Below are 22,744 nucleotides of genomic sequence, written 5' to 3'. Positions count from 1 at the left end.
AAAGGTGTGTGACTTTGTGCCTACGGATGGACGGTGCACCGCACATGTAGCCACGCTCACGTCTTAGCACAACGGAAAGAGGAAGTAGCGTGATGCAGAAAAGAAGAGGGCTCAAGCTGTCACCTTGAAACATTCCGCGGTGGTAGCATACCAACTCGGTTGACACTACACGCTTCCCAGATGTTAGAATGAAGCGCGTTTTCCAGAGCGGTAGTAGATTTTCAATGCATTTCACTATGTCAGGTTGGACTTTCAGCACTTTGAGCAAGATGACAATTAGCTCATGAGAAGTTGTGTCAAAAGCTTTTTTGTAGTCCACCCAGGCCATTGACAGGTTGCGCTTATAATGGACCGCATCTTGACAGATGCATCTGTCAATCAACAGATTGTCCTTGCAACCTGCAATGCCACGTTTCGAACCCCGCTGCTCATATACCTCTTTCCTGATAGGGTCGATATGGTTCAAGATGGAGGTGAACGCCTTGTATACAGTATTAAGACAGGTAATAGGTCGGTAGTTTTCCGGATTAGACAAATCTCCTTTCTTCGGAATAAGAACGGTGCGCCCTTCTGTTAACCAAGGTGGAATGGGCTCTGTACCACACAAAAAAGATGTAAAGATACGAGATAGATGTTTGTGTGTGCTCGTGAAAGTTTTCCACCAAAAATTATTGATGGCATCTATTCCAGGAGCAGAAAAATTCTTTTTGCCAGTAAAGGCACGTTTCACATCTTGTTCGGTGACCACTAGGGGCACATCATCATCCTCTAAATGGCGATCGCAGAACTGCCTAAAGAGGCCAATGGCCGGAGAATCTGAGTTTAACGGAAATCTAGTTTCGTAGAGTTTCTTCCAGAATGACTCGACCTGCGTTGCTGTTGGTGGGGTATGAACGACTGGAGTGTTCTTGCTGAAGAGACGGGAAGGGCATACACGAAAGATGGTGTTCTCCTTTACGGCCCTGTAACGTTTCACTAACTCCTTCCTGTCCGCGGTTAGTGCCCGTATTTTGTCCAGAGAGTGCTGCTTGATGGTCAGCAGCGTATTCTTGTTCAGTGTGTGATACTTGGCCTTGAGAGAGCGGGCGATAAGCCTCAGCTTGATGGTAAATCTCCGACCAGAGTTTACATACTCAATCACGCAGTGAATTCTGGATACCAGTTGCCTTTCCAACTTTAACTTCGCGTCCAGACGTTTTGTTTGCTGCTCAGCTTTTTCTGCCACCCTAAACGGGGCTGGGGTTACTAATAACCTAGCTGCAGCGTAAACGGCGCGATTGATAGTAAGCAGATCAGAATCATCTTTTAGGAATTCATCTAAGATTTCGTTCATTTCGGCCAGATGTTTGGCCCGCAGCGATATCTTGTGGTGAACTGTTCGCTGCCTGTCCTTCAGATATTCACAGGAGTTCAACAGTTGGTAGAACCGCGTTTTAATGTCGGTATCAACAGTCGCAGCTGGGGGACATGGTGCGATATTTTTAATTTCTTCCGCTTTATGCGGCGTAGCTGCAACTGGATCTTGCGGCTTGAAGTCAAAGCCTTTCCTTCGCAGATGGTTCACATAGTCTCGCAGGTTTTGTTGCGAGAGACCGGAGTCTTCAGGATGCATCTCGCACCAAAGGGAATGCATCCGTGCCATGTATCCTCTCCGCGAAGGATCACTGGTGGCGTGACACGCAAGAAGGCCACGCCATAGATCGTCCGTCCACAACATGCGAACGGCCCCACGGTTTGTGCTACTCCCAGCGCCTCTAGTGCCCACATCCGAAACAGGCCGGCTGGAAGTGGCTTTACTATGATTCTTTTTGGGAACCAGTTTAGACTGCGTGCCGGGTGGTTGGCCCGGCACACAGACGGCAGCATCTGTCAGTACAAAGTCTGTCCAGGGCACGCCACGAGGAGGCTGCTGATCCGATTTGTGCCCCTTATTATTATTATTATTATTATTCAGATAATCTTATGGGTGGGATGTAAGTTTTGGAAGGAAGGGATTTTGGCTTAATTTAAATTCTTACTTTGGCATTTGTCTGGAGACACTGAGGAAATAATGTCAGCGTAGCCGGTCTCTGGGTCAAGTTCTGAAGCCGAGACCTTCCTAATATGAAACAGGAGTACTAACCATGTCACAGTCCTTCTTGGAAAGCTAATAATGGCTCAGTTGTTTTAGATATTTGCCACTCATTATGGAAACAGAAGGTTCATTACCACATTGAAAAGGCCACATAGGCTAGAAGTAACATCTCTGGTCACCCCGACACTGTTTTGACCACAGCCAAGTCTGGAAATGCACTTGAAGTTAAGTGTTACGTAAAAACCCATAATCCAGAATGTCCGTCTCTTAAAGTTGTTACTGCTGCTACTGTTGAAAAGCCTTACTCTTCACTAAATATTATTAAAGTGATCGAAAGAAGAACTGTTTCCCAGATTGGCGGAGCACATAGCACGCAAACGTTAAGAAAGGGACACAAAACTTCAGTCGGAAAATCTGAAACCACTTGGAAGACGTAGACTTAGATTGAAGGATAATATTAAAATATATGTCGTTGATTCTGTTTGGTACATGAATTTGTCAGATGGATTCTTGCTATCTTGTTGAAGTTGTGTGGATTGTTATGATTTTTATTATTGGTGATTGCTTTCTCCTACTGTTATCATCATCCCATCTCTTCACCACTTAATGGGGTATGTACTTCCATGTACCCGAGACAGACCTTGTCCCTAAGGTACATAGGGCAGCAGCTATTTCCGGGATACATTTTGTTTTTAATATGTATTACATGTATTATATAATTTTATTTTATGAAAGAGTCTTTCGGATGATGTATGAAGTTCCCAAAATTGCAGTTTTCTGAAGTTCCCTGACGTCGTGTTCGCCCGGGATGTTGGCCAAATATTTCCTGAGCAACCTGGAGACAGTTCCAGTCGCTCCTATAATTATTGGGATTACTTTTGCTTGAACCTTCGACATTCTCTGTATTTCTATGAGAAGGTCCTTCTATTTCAAGATCTTCCGCACTTTCTTCTTAATTACGTTCCTGTCAGTTGGTCTTGCTACATCAATTAAGAGGCAAGTTCCGTTTTTGTTTCTGATTATAATATCTGTTTAATTATTTGGATCCCAAAGACTTATTTCGTGAGATTGTTTCATCTGCCACCTCTCTCACTCCCGGCGGCCATTATGGCATAATTGCACGTGCAATTTGACCTTTAATCGATATCGGAGTGCAGTATTTACTTCTGTGAATTCGGCGCAAGTTAATTGTAACTACGTAACAGCTAGCGAACGCTAAAGGAGCTTATACAAAATTTGTGTCTGTCTTTGAAGAGCCACATTCTGATTCTGGAAAATCTCTTTATTTCTCTCGGATTTTCCAAGTTCGTTCACTCATCTCCCATGATCCTTAAACCATGTGTCTTAATCCTTCGAAGCACCAATTTAATCTTCAGATTTAATATTCAGTCCGTACCGCAAAGAAAACATAATACTTTACAATTAGTAAAGCCGTCCCGCTATAAACCATGTCGGCGCTTTGGGCGAAAAAGGAGATATTAACTCCTAATTCTTATCCTCGACACTAGATGGGGGAAGTAGTCAGCGTCACGCCCCGGCCGCGCTTTACCCCCGGGAAAGGACCCGGGTACGTATTGGACAGGAGGCTGTGTTGACCCAAGATTCGGTCTGCAGGCAGAGGCTAGAATAAAAATTCATCTACTCCTGTCGGGGATCAAACCCCGGTCGCCCGTAGTCAATCACTGCACTGGCATTAGCTCGCCTTATATCACGCGAACAATTTCAAACTTCTAAATGGGATTTCTGGAAGAGGCAATTATCCGTCTCGCCGATTAGGTGATAAAACTCACAGCAAATTCCGTTTACCGAAGATCAGATTGGGATTGAGAAAAACCATCACAGCAGAAATTAGCCCTCTGAAGTCGAAGACGAGAGAGAATAGGAAGGAAAGTAGAACAGAAGAACAAAGGAAACAAATCAAAAGGGCAAGGAAGTGAGAGACACTACTTCTGCGGGGGAAAAGAGTGATTTTGTTAGAAAAATAGGTTCCCAGGCAATGCCCGCTCGTCATTCTGGTAAGGATAAATTACGAGTTAAGACGTTAGGGTGATAATTAGTGAGAACTTGTTAAAAGAGACGGTGGAAATAAATACGAGTAACATCTAAATATTCAGTCCGTACCGCAAAGAAAACAGCACTTTACTGTTGCAAGAATCATCCACTTAAAGCTGTTTTGATAAATAATGGCTGTTTAGCTCATAAAATTATTCTGTGCGTAAAATACACAGTTACAGGCTGTTAAATGGGTTTTACTTGCAGATGCCACTGAATGTTTTGTATATGTGCATTTCTTATTTGTTCTGTGATTGTTGCTTACGACACCCACCTCGATCTCCTTCATAATATTTAATGAGTACACGTTATGATCATCATTATGAAAATTTCTTCCGCATTAAATCTCTGCTACGTTTTAGATTCAAATACTTCGCAGATCAAAAGAGAGAAAAATTAGTTGTAAGACAATAGTAGCCGTCACCAAATCACATGCTTCAAGATCACGCAAAGAACTCCACCCCGCCCCTTTCTGCGAGGCTCAAAGCCACCAGCATGGCGTTGTCAGCTTTGCTACGCTGAGGGTTCTGAGCTGTCTTCGCTCGCCCGGTCTCCGCTGTCCGTGCTGCAAACGTTACACAATTTTTCTGTGACCTTGAAGCATGCAATTTGGAATACCCTGATCAGGGACCTTAATAATTCGTGAACAGTGGTTACGGTCGTGGAATGTTCCAGTGTATAACTCCACTAATTGACTGCAAACTCTAGGGACCTACAAGAATTCACTCAAACAGCAAATGCTGCCACACTACTCACACCACATTTTTAGACTAAACTCCCAACACCACAGGGTCAATTAGGTAAATGGATGTTGGCAGACGTCATCAAGGCCTCTGTGGCCCTTTCTAGGGCCAGTATAGAAAGAAATACATTTGTCCTTGTCGGGTAAAGAACTCGGTTCTTACAGCCCAAGGTTTAGTTTTTATACTAACGTAGCCATCGCTTATACGAGAATTTACACTCTTGTAACAAATCACTTACATACTAAGAGACCACGTCGTCTCTTCACTTGATCTCACGAATTAAGCAGCATTTAAGATTTCTACTCCGCCGTTGTGTTTCATAAATCATTATTGCAGATTAAAAAAGTTGTCAGTGGAACCACGGTTCCGGAGAATTTGACGTAAATACGTCTATACGGAAAGGAAGTTTATATATTGGCTTTATTCTAAATATTTCCTTTATACATGCTTTACAATTGCGTAAAGTTTGATTAAGACATTGCTTATTTAACTTGAATTAGTTACGCTTAAGATGGCTCTGTGGTAGCTGAATGTAATGAAATGTAATGTAATGTTTTATAGGTAACAACAATGCCGAGTAAACAGATGACGTTCCCTATGTACACTTGTTACACTTTTTCGTTCCACTTTCTTGCCGAATGACCCTTCCTCATAGACGTATTTACGTCAAAAAAATTGGGCGGCGAGATCAAGAAGAACTAAATACGTGGACTGGGCACGAATGAATAGGAAAACCTTAAATGAAAAGACCTAGGCACAGATGGAAGAAACATACAAATATGAAACTGAATCTATTATGGTGTGAGGGTACGAAGTGGATTCACCTGATCTAGGATATGAACCAGTGGTGTACTCTCACGAAAACGGTATTATTGGACCTTCGAGACGCATGAGAGAATGGTTGTGGATGATGCAGGAAGAAGTGGCAATAGTTTCTTTAAGGCACTGGAAATATCCCAGTATTTGCCTGTAGGGAGGTTCGAGCTACACAGAACCTGAGGCCGGACAGTGGGCCAAATACAAAGCAGAGTCACGCGACGGCGACGTTCGACAGGAAGACGCAAATCTCTGCTAACATTCTGCTGCATTATATACAGAAACTTGGAGTAGGGACAGCCTACTTGGTGCAGTGAGTAGGCTACGAGCTGGACGGTCTGGATTCGATTCCTTGCAGGGATTTTTATCTTCGCCACCGCGTCCAGCCCAATTGTCCCATGGGTACTTGGGGCTGGGGCGCGAAGCTGACCACTCTCTGAGATAAAGTCTTTTCCTCCAGTTCCATCATCTTCACGGTGTGATGTTTAATTAAGCACAAAGACATATCGTCATGACTTGTTGGCTTGATGAAGAACAATGCCAATTTTATCAACAAAGACAGTGAAAGAATGTTCGTGCTATAGAATTGCCCTTAACGCGTAAATAACTGAGTTTAATTACGTCCCAAAAGCAATGTTAGTCGTCCAAGCTTAAACACATTTAAGGTATCATATTTACGTTCGTTAATAAGATAGGTTTATGAAGACAACTTCTGTAAAATTTGTACAATTTAAATCATTACATCCGCATTCTAATAGTAAGAAGTTAACAGAGTCAGTGAAGAAAACCATCAACATCTCAAATTTATACAATTTTTATTTTGTCACCATTACTTAAAGAACGGAACTGTTTTCGAGGGGGCTTGACCGCGGGTCACTGGACTACAGCCCTACTGACCTCGCGCCCAAGTTCTCGTCCCGTTATGCTGTACACATGCTTGTAAACATTATGCTCCCACTTACCGAGACGTGCTACACAGGTTTCACCAGCCAGAATTAAACGTTATTCTCCCAACGCACCCAACATTATTGGTTTCAAGCCAGAGATTTCTAGGCGTACGCTTGCAATATGGAGCGCAAGGCCACTGACATGGGCGAGCAGGAAATGTCTTTATTTGTAGCGTAGGTGTGCGACCCAGGCAAACATCTGAACACACTAAATTGCAAGTAGGACAAAATTATGTCACCGCAGATTCAGGTAGCTGATTTGAATCACGGCCAGATCATCGACTATCCTAATTACGTTTTACGTGATTCTTCTCAGGTCTTCCAGCAAATACCGGGATAGTACCTTGTGGTTAGTCAAGATCGCTTCTTTGCCAGTTCACAGACAATCTTCTCCTTTTATCTGATTCGGCTTTAAGCAGCACCTTTTAGTACAACGAATCTACAAATAAAGCAGAAAAAAGGCCACGCTAAGAAAGATTGTGACGGCAGCTAATTTATTGTTACGTCACAGTTGTTCATTATGACGGTGTGGAAAGTGGGGTTAGGAGAGGGCAGTCACTGACTACATGACGTGTGGCGGGACTAAACGCTACTGCACGCTACTTCATATAAAATATCATCCAGGAACTCAGAGCTCGGGCTTTCAGTAAACTACTTCAGAAGTCACTAAGATTTTGACAATTGATTGGAGGTGTACTAGAATGACAAAATCGAGACAGGCGGAATTTGAAGCACGCACGATCAGACATCCGTGCAAAACTTTCGTTACATAACCTTAAGGAAAGATACCACTCGGAACGACTAGAGATATATGGGATAATATAAAAATGGATCTCAGAGAAATGGGATGTGAGGGTGTGGAGTGGGTTTGTCTGGCTTAGGACAGGGACTGGTGGCGGGCTCTCGTGAGATGGATACAGAAGCTTTGGTTCCCATAAAAAGACGGGGAATGTCTTGACTGTCAGTTGGTTGATAACTGAAAGTCTCTTGAATATATTTTAAGGAAGCTCAGAGTGTCCGTTGATTTGAACATGGTAAACCCTTTCTAATTAGAGCACCTAACTTGAATCGTGGCTGGTCGCTTCAGAATATTCTAACGTTTTTTTACACTTCGGTGAGAACTTCAATTCGTGCGTGGAGACCAACTGTGGTCTTGGAATTTAACTTACATCAACTTAACCGTAACAGAAACAATTCCACTGGCTGCTAATGCTCAAGCAAAAAGAAGAAACGGGTCCTGTTACTGAATACCGCTACGGAAGTGATGTACCAATACTCCCAAAGGTGAGAGTTCTACTACCAAAATATTCCCAGGTCCCTCCCGCCACGTAAATAGAGAGAAAAGAAGCACAGGAACATTCAAAAGTCTCTGTTCTCCTACAGAACACCTGTGAGAACACACGGTTATAAGCCCTGGAATTGGCAGTGGTCAAGGTCACACACACCAAAAACTACATGCGCCATTGAGAGACTTTTGAACATTGATCAATACCAACATCAAGATCGGTAACTCACCTGTTATAAGTTGGCGACACTAGCGGAAAATGACGTCAAGTAGATATTACGGTGTATCTATTTTCAGCGATATTGAAACTATTACATTATCTGGCGGTGACAGTTAATATTAATTCAAGGTAGCAGCCACTACCAAGACCTCAGTCGATAACAAAGTTAACCTTCATCTTACCGATCGCCGTGATAGAGGCAGCTATGACCTCTGAAACGTTGGTAAGCTTCTATCAGACTCACGGAGCTACAGCACAGTAGACAGCCAACTTTAGATTCATCACCATGAAGACCTAAAATCCTACTTCATCAAGCTTGCTCAACCTCTCTTCCTCTGTGCCCCACACAGTAAACCTGATAATGTCTTTTAGGATGTTGCACCATGTAGTCTGGTAGAGATTGACTGCCATTTTAGGGTGATGCCCTGATAAGAGGGGCAGTAAGCACCCACTTCTACCAGACTACACAGTGAAATATCCCAGAAGACGGTCAACTTCATACTCACTACTATGAGAACCTTTGATAAAACCTTTACAAACCTGGTCCCCAGTACTACAGAGGAACTTGCTTTCAAAAATGAGAGTATGTAAACTGGAGAAAGTTCCTCAGCCATTCCTTTAAAAAGCACTATCATAATAATAATAATAATAATAAGGGGTTAAGGTAATGGGGAGAGGTAGTACCTTTCACCATCATAGTCTGACTATGCTGGACACTGGTCCTCACCCAGCCAGGAGTAAGTGAAGCGCAATAAAGATGCTAGGCATCCAAGAGCCTCTCCTTGCTCAAGACCGTCCGTGTGTTGTGAAGAGCCACATCCGACTAGAGGTGACCCTGTTATATAACAGAACACAGCGGATCTAGAGGAGTAAACCTCGATAAATAATCCTTTAGTTCAAAGTGTGGACAACCGTGCAGCTACTACCGAAGAATGGAAAGACAAAGATTTGGAGTACAGGTCGCCTAGGTACTCCAAGGGCTGAGGTTGGTTACGGCAACGAAGCAACTCAACGCAGGCCAACCATGGACACGCACAGCCATCAAGCCCAAGACTCACAAGAAAATCAATCAAGAAAAACAAGAGTGGCTTGGACAAGAGAAGAAATGAAGGAAGTAGTTTGGTGTCACATGTATTGTAAAACATTTCATAATACATGTGGAACTTGCTGAAAACAATATGGATCCCGGAAATAGCAGCTGCCCTATGTACCTTAGGGACAAGGTCTGTCTCGGGTACATGGAAGTAAAAACCCCATAAAGTTGTGAAGAGATGGGATAATAATAATAAGAAGAATAAGGGGTTAAGGTAATGGGGAGAGGTAATACCTTTCACCATCATAGTCTGACTATGCTGGACACTGGCCCTCACCCTGCCCTCGTTATTGACTGAATAATAATAACGAACCTTGTTCCGAGATGGTAAAACTTCTGGATCTCTCCTCTGAACACATCTGAACTGATTGCTATTTAATATATGACTGGTATAAACATCAATAACACCACCTCAACAATAATGTTATATTAATAATATCTAGACACAACTTCCATAAAATATACTGAGAAAGATGATAAAATTATAAAAACTATAAATAATTGTAATTTGAGTTTAAAAGTTTATAATTTACACCTGATGACGGTTTGATAAACCGAAACATGTTGTGAATGTTCCGATGTAAATCAAAATGCTCGATATGGAACATAAGATGAAATTTTAATCATTTTAATTATCTTATCTTACTATTTTATTGTGATTTGACGGTAAACAAATAAAATAATTATTTTAATTAATATCACAATATGAAGCAGCTATACTATCTCATAAAATTTTTTGATTACTTTCCTCCCTACATTGTTTTGTCCGGAAAAAATGTAAGGTGTTTTAGTTGGGTTTATAAATAAATTATTTATCTCAAAATACTGCTTTACCAAGTCTGTATTGAATAAGGTTACCTTTTGGAGTTCATTCATGTCCCGACCCATATTCAATATTGATGTGTCATCAGCATACATTAATGCTCTGCCTTGTGTTAGATGTGGGATATCATTTACATATAAAATAAAAAGTAATGGACCAAGGACAGAACCTTGAGGAACTCCATATCTAACTGGAAGGCTACTTGACAAGTATTCTTTCATCTGTTTACTCAGCATTATTGTTACCTAGGAAACGTTACATTATATTTCATTACATTACATTAAAATACATAACTTTACATTACATTCATCTACCACAACATTCGTACTGGTCAGTGCAGCAAGTGTTCTCTCTATAGTATTTATACAATTCTTTGTCTCATTTCTAGCAATGTCATTGGCACCTCCCACAATTACTACATGGTACTGAGAGCCTAATGATGAACAGTCTCTTAAACAGTTCTTCAATACACTTTTTATCTTAGCACTAGGCCTCACTTCACCATACATGGTTTGTTCTGAGCTAGTTGCCTGGCCTGGAGATTCCAGGATCACACTGATGTGTAAGGGTGAAACAGAGACATTGATTTCGCCTACCATTTACTTTCTAATTGTGTTCTCTGTATGTCTTCAATATTGGAGAACTTATCTGTAGCTAGTTTCTTATTTGACTTGTCTTTCAAATTAAAAACAGCTGATCCAGCAATTTGCAGGACCTCTTTTGTCTCCTCAAGAGTGATGGTGTGTTTTGAAATGTTTCTGTGGTTGGTATTAATGATTGCGTCATAACTGAGAAACAGTACAATTCGAGTTTTATTAAGCTTCTGCTTTGATTTAACGTCTACCTACCTCGACGCCTTTGAAGTTCTTGTTTTAAGAAGGGTTTTATGAAAGTTATATGTACAGTAGGTTCTTATATTTAAACGCAACATTTTATATGTGAAGGACGAAGCAATTATGAAACAAACATTTTGTGATCCTGGTAATTCTGAAGAAATGTATTATGGTGTAAATATACCTAGTGACGCTGTCTTAGAATCTGATGCACTGAAAATTGTGAAGAAATACAAGGAAGCAAGGTTTAAATCGTTTAAGACAAGACAGGAGGCTGTGGAATTTGCAGTTCAACGACCTGAAATTGTAGTTCCCGTATCTGTGTTATCAGAGAATTCAGAAACCAGCAATCCTGTAATAGGAGAAAAATCAAGTCCTTTCAGAGCACCTAAATCACAGGATTTGGTTTGGCTCAGGAAACTGATAGAATGTGGTGACGCTCATACATTCAGAACTACCATCTGGGATAATCCTCGGTACCTAGTGAGCAGTGGAGATACTCCAGCCATTCTTCAGGTATGCAGGTTGCTTTCCTGTAAGTAGTTTTGAAATGTGTGTGTTAATATTCTATATAGAATTCTTAACTCGGTCATCTCTGATTTTAATGCTTTTTCATACACAAAAAATAAATCAGACTGCCCTACCAAAACATTCTGTGCAATAAAATGGTTTCACAACATTAAGAGTCAGCATCAGAAGCAGGGATTTTGAAGTTAGGTGTTTCTTTTATTTTTATATGTGTAGTTGGGAGCCATCTATGAATGACTAAATGAAATCCAGGCTCTTGTATGGGTGATTATATACAGAAACCAAAGTTTGTTAAAAATTTTAAGTCCATGGGTTAAGATAGGGTTATGAAAACTGGCATGAGTAATGTTTTTTCTTTTTCCTCTGTTATTTGTGTGTTCAAGATACGGGGTTGTTATTTTGTATTTGGATAATTATGTAAAAAACCAATTTAGCTTATGTATATATCACTGAGAACTTAAAACAAAAATTATCTGGTGTTGATATTTCTCCAAGGTTTCGTTAATACATTCAAAAGTATAGGTTAGAATTGCATAAGAAAATAAAGAGAAGAAAAACTTGATGATACAATTGCAAGATAGAGCATTTGTCCAGAAATCACTGGTATATCTAATCTAGCAATATGATGTTTCAGTCTTCTCGGCAAGAACTGCTATAAAATTAATGAAACTTCACCTTTTTCTGTAACAACCACGAGACCCAGCTAAAATAATACTTTTTTGCAACTGGTTTATCCAGACAATGAATGAAGATTCACTGACCCACAAGTATTGTTCTTTACTGACAATGCCTGGTTTTACTTAATTGGACATATGAACACACAAAATAACTGATTCAGGTGCTCAAAATACCATGGAGTCATTCAAATAGTCAAAAAATTCCCTCATTTCATGGGCCATCACTTTTTCATATAATACTTTTGACCAACTTCCACCTATGCCTAATTATATAAAATTTCTAAACTTTAAAATGGAACCATATACTGTACAGTATTTATAATATCATTGTCACTGACCTCTATAAACACTTTATGCAAAGTGTAGAGAAAAAAAGGTTTATATGCACGTAAATGAGTAAATAAATTATTTAAATTTGATCATTTGTCATGTAAATGTGCAGTAATGGTGATTAAATATCACTTATGAATAATAACTGACAATTATGTACAATTCTCTGCTAGCAATATTCTATAATTGCAGGTCATTATTGATAATAATATAATGACAAGAAAAATTATACAGTAAACTGAGACAAAAAAGGTGAATGAATCACTGGGTCCTACGTCCAAGAAGCCTAAAGTTTAATTTGTGAACATATGGAATTATCTCTATTTGAGAAATTTTTTTAAGAAATACTCTTATTGCTGACTTCCTTTACTGCTCAATTCTTCTTCTTATTCTTTTAAGAATCTTTTATTCCTTACCTGCATAAAATTTTAACATCATGTGAAAATATCCCATATGTGCTTCCTACATAATAAACTATCCATTGCATTAAAATGTTCTAATATCTGATAATACAAATTTAACAATCCCATTCTTTATAAGTACAAACATCAGAATTTACTACATCTAGATATAGATAAACATATTTCTAATTATAAAATATAGACTATTAGAATTTCATAAGTATTTTTCTTTTCAACCCCTGATGACTTAATGGTGAATATGATCCTGTAATTTTGTGCCATGCCTGTGGAGGAGTGGAAGACTGCATACCTTTTTGGTATTGTGAAGAATCTGCGACAGGTGCCTGAAGCATTCTAGTTCTTTCTTTAGGCCTCGAAGGAAGAGGACTGGACCATCTGAAAGTTACAAGACATATAATTAAAATGTTTTACCTTCTTAATGTCCATTGACAAATTCTGTCCACCATTTCCACTTCTTTGTAATTCAACTTTATTTTCCATAGACATTTAGTTCAAAATTTGAAAAACATGTCTTCTTGTTGATGAAAGACTCGGGTTACAAGCCGCGTCAGGTGGCTGAATGGTGAATGGACCATATCTTCTGCCAACGTTTCAAAAACAAACCCTGCTCTCATCCTCAAGGCTGCTGGGTAACAAATCTAAGCCCTGAGGATGAGAAAACAGATTTTTCTCACAATGTTGGCAGAAAATATGGTTCATTCACCATTCAGCCACCTGACACGGCTTGTAACCTGAGAGTCTATCATGAAAGCTTCACTTTATACATGTCTTCTTGTTATTATCCATATGCACATATTAGAAACTCTACTCTGACAAAAAGGAGTTTTACAAAACTTTCTGTGTTTATCGAAATACAAGAGAAATCTTAAATCAATTTAACAATCACAAACTTCAAAGTGGAACATAACAGAAATATTATTAAAGCTAAAACCATTATCTTGTAAGCATAATTACACAATTTAACAATCCATTTCCACATGAACATTGAACATTAAAAACAAAATATTTACTATTTAGTTTGAAAGTGAAAACAGATGGCTAGGAACGTGTTCATAATTCTTTTTTAATTTAATTAATATTGTGTACAAAGATAATACAAATACAAACAATGGACAACAAATTGAACTTGTACACTTCATACAACATAGAGTACTATGGATTGTCCATGGAAAATGCAGTACATACAAAAATTGAATGTTAAATTTCCTGGGAACCATGGTCAGAAAATAAAAGTTGGAATTATCATAAATGTAATTTTGATTTATTACAGACTAATTTTATTTACATTAGACACATTACTTACATGGCTCTCACACTTTCAGAGTACAGCAAAACCAAATGTCGCCATCTATAAATGTTAGGATATTCTATAGGGTCTATATTTAAGCCATCCAATGCCTGCATTTCAGTGGCATCCAACTTGGTAGGTGAGTCACTAGAAAAAAAAATTATATTTCAATAAGACTATTTTGTGCTCATATACTTCGTATTCTGGGTTGTGATTCTGGGCACTCTTTAAGGTGGTTACAGATTTTTCATCTTTAAGGTTTACATGCGTCATGTTTGTGTTTTGGATTAAAATATATAATAAAATACAGGTCAATACACAAAACTATATTTGGGTGTTAAAATTTAAAACTTTAAAATTTAAATGTTAAAATTTTAAATTAGCGCTATTCATCACTATAAGGATGTTACATTTGAGCGCTTTCATTCATTTCACAACATGTTTCGATGTAATACATCATCTTCAGGTGTTGTTTTTTATTTAAAACTATTCCATATTATAATGCATGCCTTTCAATAATTTTTCGTTGGTCTTCTCGTTTTTCCATCTTATGTTTGTTTTGAATTATGCTGTAAACAAATGTGATAAAATGGGAGTTATTCATTTTTATTTTTATTTTTATATATGCAAATAAGTTTGGAATATGAATTATATTGTAATAGTAAGAACTCAATAACATACCATAAGTCGTGTTGTGTGGTTTATCACGTCTGCAGGGTTGACTGTCTGTTCAAGTACTGGTTTCGTGTATAGGAGCGGGTGGTATATATAGGTAGATGGGGTCATGTGCTTGGGTCAATGATTTGTACTGTGTTAAAAATCGGGTTGTTCAAATATAGGTTAGTGTCGTTTAAAGCAATATTTTGTTTATGTGTCCGTTGTATATGGTATTTTTCAATGGTTTCCCTATGGCGTTTATTTTGTACTATTTTTATAATATCTAAAGTTTGTTCTATTGCCCCATATGTGTGTCCTGTGTTTAATATGTGTTTTGCGTAGGCGGAGTGATCCTTATTCTGTTTGATAGCTGTAATATGTTCTTTGTGCCTTTGTTTAAATGTGCGTCCTGTCTGGCCTATGTAGGTTAAAGGACATTCCATGCATTTCAATCTATATACGCCAGGTTGTTCGTATTGCTTTTCTGTGTCATGTTGTTGTTTTTGTTTTAGTATGTTTTTTATTGTATTTTTTGTTCTATATGCAACTTTTATATTATTATTTTTGAATATTTTTGATATGTATTTTGTTTCTTTACCTATATATGTGAATGTGGCCCATTTATTTTGAGTATTATCGTTTTCGTTATTATTGTCATTTTCATTTTTTATTTTGGTTTTTGGTTTTTGTTCATAATTATTGTAACCGTTTTCTTTTAGAATTTGTTTTATTATATTGCATTCAGTTTGTTTATTTTTAATGGTTATAGGATATGTATTTTTTCTGTTTATTAGGTAGTTTATAGCTGTTTTTTTGTGTTCGTTTGGGTGGCATGAGGATGCATGTATTATTGTACTTGTACTAGTAGGTTTTCTGTATATTTCAAATTCAAAATTATTATTATTTCGTATTATGGTTAAATCTAAGTAATTTAATTTATTTTCTTGTTCTGTTTCCATAGTGAATTGTATGTTTTGGTTTATATTATTAAATTCATTTAGAACGTATTTTATATTGGTCTTTTTTGTGTCGTACATTATAAATACATCATCTACATATCTACCATAATATTTGATTTGATTTTTGTTTAATATGTCTATAATGTGATTATGTTCAATCCATTGTAAAAATATTTCAGATAGTATACTGGATGTTGGTGCTCCCATTGGTAAGCCTGTGTCTTGTTTCCAATGATTATCATTAAATTTAAAGTAATTTTGATTGATAATGGTATTGATTGTAATTATGATTTCGTTGATTGAGTTTTTATTTATATTATGTCTATCTAAAATATTATTTACGATGTCTTGTAACATATTTGTTGGAATGTTAGTGTACATATTGTTTATATCAAAAGAGCAAATTTTTATATCCTTATTATTATTAAAGTTCAATTTCTGAATTTCTTGTATAAATTCGGTTGAATTTTTTATGTTAAATGTGTTTGGTAAATTACAGTATTCTTTTAAAATATTAGCTATTTTTATTGCTATTTTATATGCAGGGACTGATGTCCAGTTTATTAAAGGTCTAATGGAGTACGGGTTTTTGTGTAATTTTATTTGTCCTGTAATTGTAGGTGAAGATGCGCTATGATTATAGTATTGTGTTTTAGGCGGATTGAAAATGTTATTGCATTTATGGGTTATTTTTTGTATTTCTTTTTGATATTTTTGGGTTGGGTTTTGTGTTAATTGTGTGAACGAATTTTTATTTATAAATTGGGTAATGTATTGTTGGTATTGTTCAACGGATAGTATTATGATGGTCTTCCCTTTGTCTGCTTGTGTAATTGTTAATTTATTTTGTTCTAACTTTTGTTTTATTCTTTTTATTGTCTTCCATTCATTTATGTGTGTTTTATTGTATTGGTTGTTTTTGTTTTGTTTGATTAATTGTTCAATTTTATTTGCTATTACGTGTCGTATATGATCTTGTTTTTGTATGGGAATGAAATTTATAGCAGTTTCAGCTTCAAATGCTAAATCCCTAATCCATGTTTTTTGTTTATGGTGTAAATTATATTTTAAACCTTTGTTTAGTAGGTTATATTCATTTTGTGTGAATTGAATATTTGATAAGTTTTTAATACGAATTGCGAAGGGGTGTGGTGTTTCATTTGATTGTGATATGTTATTGTGTTTGTTTTCTTCCTTATTATTTTTTAATTGTTTTATTTTATTATTTTGTTTAAGGTATAGTTTTGTTAGTTCAATTTGATTTTTCATCATTAGATCTAAATGTTGCTAACCACATATAAGACTACATGGCAGCACAGGCGTTTGAAAATTACAAGATGAGGAAACAACAAAATACAGCTTCTAGCAATCATTACCACTTTAAGTGATTAAAATTTTACTGTCTACAAAAATTAGGTAACAATTAGTGTGTTTGGGTACTTCACTGTCAGATATTATAAAATGACCACCACAAATTTTCTGAGAATATTGACACCACATATATCTGAAATTGTATGGACAGTAACAGGTGTAAACTGAGTTTCATATTACATCAACAAACATGGCAAATTTTATGAAATTATTATATTAAATATTTGCAATATTTCTTGTTATCACTCAACAGTGCCAAATGAAAAATATTCTTTATTTTCAGGATACTGCACTACTATAATTCCAAATAAATTTCAGAATTTTCTGGTCATAAATTTTGTAGATGGAGATAATTTTCCTGGTTATCCATTTGTTCAAATCCTTATCTGTAACACGGCTGCAATGTATAAAATTTAAAACATAGAACACAGCACTGGATTTATAACATTTCCATTATTAAATACAGAAATGAATCTTCTCTATAATTAAAGCCTCATGCTTTAGAGGAAACCAAAAATTAATGGAACATGTTTCTGATATGTGCATGATTTCTATTATTAATTCCCTCCCAAATTTAGGGGATCGATTTTACGTGTTTGTCAGAACCCCTACATTCTGTACATTACAACTAGTCCCTTCAGGTCTTTAAACAGGAATAGTCTAAATGATGTTCCCGATTTGAAACACATGTTACTCACATTTAATGAAATTCAGATGCACAAAATTGGTACCGATGGAAAGAGAAACTCTCCAAGTTTATGTTGGTATACTTCGCGGCCGCATAGTAACACTTTTCGCCGCCAGGGGCGATATGACAGAAAATTACTGCCATCGAAGGCAGAGGAGCCTTTTGTGTCCTGGATATCCACATTCACCGGACCTGACTCCCTGTGATTTTTTTCTGTAGGAGTTCATCAAACATAGTCTTCGTGCCACCCTCACCACAGACCTTGCCAGCAGCCATTGCAGCATTCGATCATGATATGCTGCAACGTGTCTGGGAGGAACTCGACTACAGGCTGGATGTGTGCCGAGTTACCAAGGGGGCTCGCATTGAACACCTCTCATGTACTGAAACAAAACTTGGGGAGTTTCTCTTTCCATTGGTACCAATTTTGTGCATCTGAATTTCATTGAACGTATTATTTCGTTCATTACGCGAACATCATTTAGACTAGCCCTGTATTCCACTAAACCAGGGGTTCTCACCCTTTATCGCTGGAATACCACTAATTATAATTTAACACACTAAATGTACCACTAACCAAATTCGTTCAGGGAAATCTTATTTATGTTAATATTATCTTCTGCTTTTCTTACTTAGTTCGCATACCACAAGTGGTACGTGTACCACAGGTAGAGAAACGCTGCACCATACAATATTCAGTCTCCAGCACTTATATTAGCATAAATTTCCATTTTAAAAAGACATAACACAAAAACACGGATCAGAAATCTTTATGGTCAAAATTTTCTTAGGCCAATAACATCAAGCTACTAACTGAAACTGTTTGAGCAGGACACCATTCTACTACTAAAGCAAACATACTAATATTATTTCATGTGAAAATAGTAAAAACATTTTCTTGCATCCCATTATTTTTATATGGAAAAACTGACGAACACTGTCAACAAAACTGAATGAATAATAAGAGGCAGAGAAACAGCATAAAGTAGAATAAAACACGCATCTAAATACAGAAAGATAAAATGGAAGGAAAGAATAAATGGCTTTGTAATTTACCATCAACAATGCTTGATATTACTTATGATTGGCTGATGTGTGAGTAGTGGAGTCAGCATTTTCCTGTCAAACAGACTGCCTCATGAGGTTCTAAATTTTAAAATGTATACATTCAGTAACAGTAACATATCATTTTGCTTCATAATCTAAACTTCATTTCAAATTACATATGCACAATATTCGGTTTTAGAGGTTAACTGGGACGTGCAAGGCTAAAGGTTCATATGGGGCACCAAATACTCTTGCCCTTTCTCAGGTCATGGTGCATTTATCTTATAATACATAAGAATATAACTGTTTGTTGAGTAAAATAATTTCTATATTTGAAGCTCTGACTTCAAGAACCACTTAGATTTGGGCAAACAGTGTCTCACTAAAGCAAAGTGAAAGAAACATAAGCTTGAAGTCGTCCGTATCTCCCACCTGCCAACTCTTTCTAATCCTTTCTCAACATCCAGCAGTCTAAATGCATGACAACTCAGACTTCCTGTATATGCCTGTCTGCAGGCATTCTGGTTTGGAGTCCGAGGCATCCGAGGAGGAGTCTTCCACTTCTTCCGGAACACGATTGCTTTTTCATGATTCATTGGTCCTGCATAAGCCTGGATTTCCATTCTTCCATTAAGTGGATCAGCTTTTAATTCCTGATGAATAAACATTTTAGAAACATTTTAGAACAAACAGTAAATTAATAGAATGACGTCTCCTCTGGTGATGAGCCATGTTTGTGTGAAGTTAATTTTCTGCATTTCACAGACTGTGTCTGCCTCCAACACCAGAGACTGACAGGTTGATTTGATTGGTGATTGGGTGGGTGTAGTATAGATATATATGCACTGTCCGCTCATGGAGCCCAATCTCCTTGATCAAGAATGGACCAAGGGGATAATAGTAGGTGGTGTATGGTGATCACCCTACCTAAAAGGACACAGTCCCTAGATTATTTCCTATAGAACTGAAAACTGAAACACAAAGACAAATAAAAATAACAAGAAATAAATTCAGAAGGCATTCAAAATATAATAAAGTCAAGATACAATTAAATAATGGAAAACAGCTATTAAGCACATAAAAACAGAACATCTACAAAAATATTCAAAAAAGCTTTAATCAAGGTGTTTTGAGAGGAACACATTTAATCTGTACTCTTCGGTGCGAGGCAATATGATGACGAAAAAAAAAATTGTGACAAAACATTTCACGTTTTACAAACTGTTATATTTGATAGTTTTGGTTACATATGAAGTACACACACAATACATGAGACAGAACATATAAACCTCCTAGCATCCATCAAATAAGCAGTGTGTGGGGTCTAAACATGGTAACAGAAGTAACCGTCAACATTCCTGCTAGAAATTAATCTCCAGACATCCTGTGAACACCCTGAATTGTCTCAGCTTCACTTTGAAATTGACACTTTGTCAACTACGTGCTCTGATATGAGAGAATTCTCTGACTAATTTAAATTTCTTGACAGGACCCTGCATAGTGAATACATGTGTAAAAACAATTTATTACCAACCAGAGGGAAAGCAGGAGAGAATGGATCACCAACAATAGGCTGTACAGAATTATCCTCTGATCTAAGTACAGGAACATAAAACATGTCATTCAGTAAATTTGACAGTTTTTGCCTTAGACTTTCATCTGGAGAGGAAACACATCTTAGTGTAGTTCCTGGTGGAATTAAGTTTGAAAGTACCCAGAAAAAATGGTAAATCCCCATAAGAGTTGAAATCAAAGAAGAACATGGATGTTCTTCTCTGTTTTACATTTGGATCTCAAGATAAATGTCAAAGAACAACATTGACTTTTATTTTAATAAAAATGCACAGCAAAGCACAGTCCAGTTCACACACTGCTGCTTGCTGGGAAAATCTTGAATATTGCTTCCTCAATATTTTCTTTGATTTATTTTATGCACTTTGTCTTTCAAGCTACCCCATAAATAAAAATCACACAGTGTGAGGTCTGGGAATCAAGTTGGTCATAAACTTTCATTAATACATTTTTCAACAAATATGTCAGTTACTGTGGCCACAGAGTTATCGGTTGTGTTCACCTTTACTGAATCCTGCTGAAAGTAACCATACACTTTCTTTTTTTCTGTTAACTTAAGGAAAATCCTTTTCAAAATCTAATTAACATAACTTCCTGAGTGAAGACTATCCATAAAAGAAAAACTGAGACAATTATTCACCATACATTGATTCCACACCAAACACCAACTTCTGCATTTTGAAGCAGAATATAATGAAGACCTCCAGGGTATTTTGAGCACCAGAATCAGTTATTTTGTGTGTTCATATGTCCAATTAAGTAAAACCAAACTTTGTCAGTAAAAAACAATACTTGTGGGTCAGTGAATCTTCATTCATTGTCTGGATAAACCAGTTGCAAAAATGTATTATTATAGCTGGGTCTCGTGGTTGTTATAGAAAAAGGTGAAGTTTCATTAATATTATAGCAGTTCTTGCCAAGAAGACTGAAACATCATATTGCTAGACTTGATATACCAGTGATTTCTTGACAAATGCTCTAATCTTGCAATAGTATAATCAAGTTTTTCTTCTCTTTATTTTCTTATGCAATTCTAACCCATACTTTTGAATGTATTAACGAAACCTTGGAGAAATATCAACACCAGATAATTTTTGTTTTAAGTTCTCAGTGATATATACATAAGCTAAATTGGTTTTTTACATAATTATCCAAATACAAAATAACAACCCCGTATCTTGAACACACAAATAACAGAGGAAAAAGAAAAAAACATTACTCATGCCAGTTTTCATAACCCTATCTTAACCCATTGAAATTTTTTAACAAGCGTTGGTTTCTGTATATAATCACCCATACAAGAGCCTGGATTTCATTTAGTCATTCATAGATGGCTCCCAACTACACATATAAAAATAAAAGAAACACCTAACTTCAAAATCCCTGCTTCTGATGCTGACTCTTAATGTTGTGAAACCATTTTATTGCACAGAATGTTTTGGTAGGGCAGTCTGATTTATTTTTTGTGTATGAAAGAGCATTAAAATCAGAGATGACCGAGTTAAGAATTCTACGTAGAATATTAACACACAAACTTCAAAACTACTTACAAGAAAGCAACCTGCATACCTGAAGAATGGCTGGAGTATCTCCACTGCTCACTAGGTACCGAGGATTATCCCAGATGGTAGTTCTGAATGTATGAGCGTCACCACATTCTATCAGTTTCCTGAGCCAAACCAAATCCTGTGATTTAGGTGCTCTGAAAGGACTTGATTTTTCTCCTATTACAGGATTGCTGGTTTCTGAATTCTCTGTTAACACAGATATGGGAACTACAATTTCAGGTCGTTGAACTGCAAATTCCACAGCCTTCTGTCTTGTCTTAAACGATTTAAACCTCGCTTTCTTGTATTTCTTCATAATTTTCAGTGCATCAGATTCTAAGACAGCGTCACTAGGTATATTTACACCATAATACATTTCTTCAGAATTACCAGGATCACAAAATGTTTGTTTCATAATTGCTTCGTCCTTCACATATAAAATGTTGCGTTTAAATATAAGAACCTACTGTACATATAACTTTCATAAAACCCTTCTTAAAACAAGAACTTCAAAGGCGTCGAGGTAGGTAGACGTTAAATCAAAGTAGAAGCTTAATAAAACTGGAATTCAACTGTTTTTCAGTTATGACGCAATTACTAATACCAACCACAGAGACCTACCAACCTCGGGATGATAGACGCCATTTCACGGACTGTAAAATGTAAGTATTATCTGTGGTAGTATATACATCATGCCTGATGAAATCTAAGGTTCTCACGGCTTGAGTGCAATTGGTTCAGTACTTGGGCATTGATATGCTAATGGAAGATT

General features: G+C 37.0%; 1 protein-coding gene across 3 annotated transcripts; it reads right to left on the bottom strand.

The window, feature by feature from the left end:
- Positions 1-6,120: 6,120 nt before the first annotated feature.
- LOC147874408 (uncharacterized) lies at positions 6,121-22,563 on the bottom strand. Of its 3 annotated transcripts, XM_087345819.1 has the most exons (6): positions 21,995-22,563; positions 19,286-19,506; positions 14,147-14,278; positions 13,133-13,218; positions 8,822-8,972; positions 6,121-7,071 (listed from the first exon to the last, which is right to left on the bottom strand). In XM_087345819.1, the coding sequence occupies exons 1-5, from the start codon at positions 22,385-22,387 to the stop codon at positions 8,842-8,844; spliced, it is 963 nt and encodes a 320-aa protein (XP_087201945.1). In that variant the 5' UTR covers positions 22,388-22,563; the 3' UTR covers positions 6,121-7,071; positions 8,822-8,841. The 3 variants fall into 3 exon arrangements, with proteins under 3 accessions (XP_087201945.1, XP_087201944.1, XP_087201946.1); XM_087345818.1 differs by lacking the exon at positions 6,121-7,071 and having other exon boundaries at positions 7,078-8,972; XM_087345820.1 differs by lacking the exons at positions 6,121-7,071; positions 8,822-8,972 and adding an exon at positions 10,264-11,419.
- Between the last annotated feature and the right edge of the window lie 181 nt (positions 22,564-22,744).

Source organism: Zootermopsis nevadensis, unplaced genomic scaffold (assembly GCF_977971745.1).
Source record: "Zootermopsis nevadensis isolate Lab colony 2312 unplaced genomic scaffold, Znev_1.0 Znev_ptg000009l, whole genome shotgun sequence".
In the NCBI taxonomy this organism is placed as follows: Eukaryota; Metazoa; Arthropoda; class Insecta; order Blattodea; family Termopsidae; genus Zootermopsis; species Zootermopsis nevadensis.
Note: the sequence above shows the minus strand (reverse complement) of the source record. Positions and strands in the feature narration are given on the sequence as shown.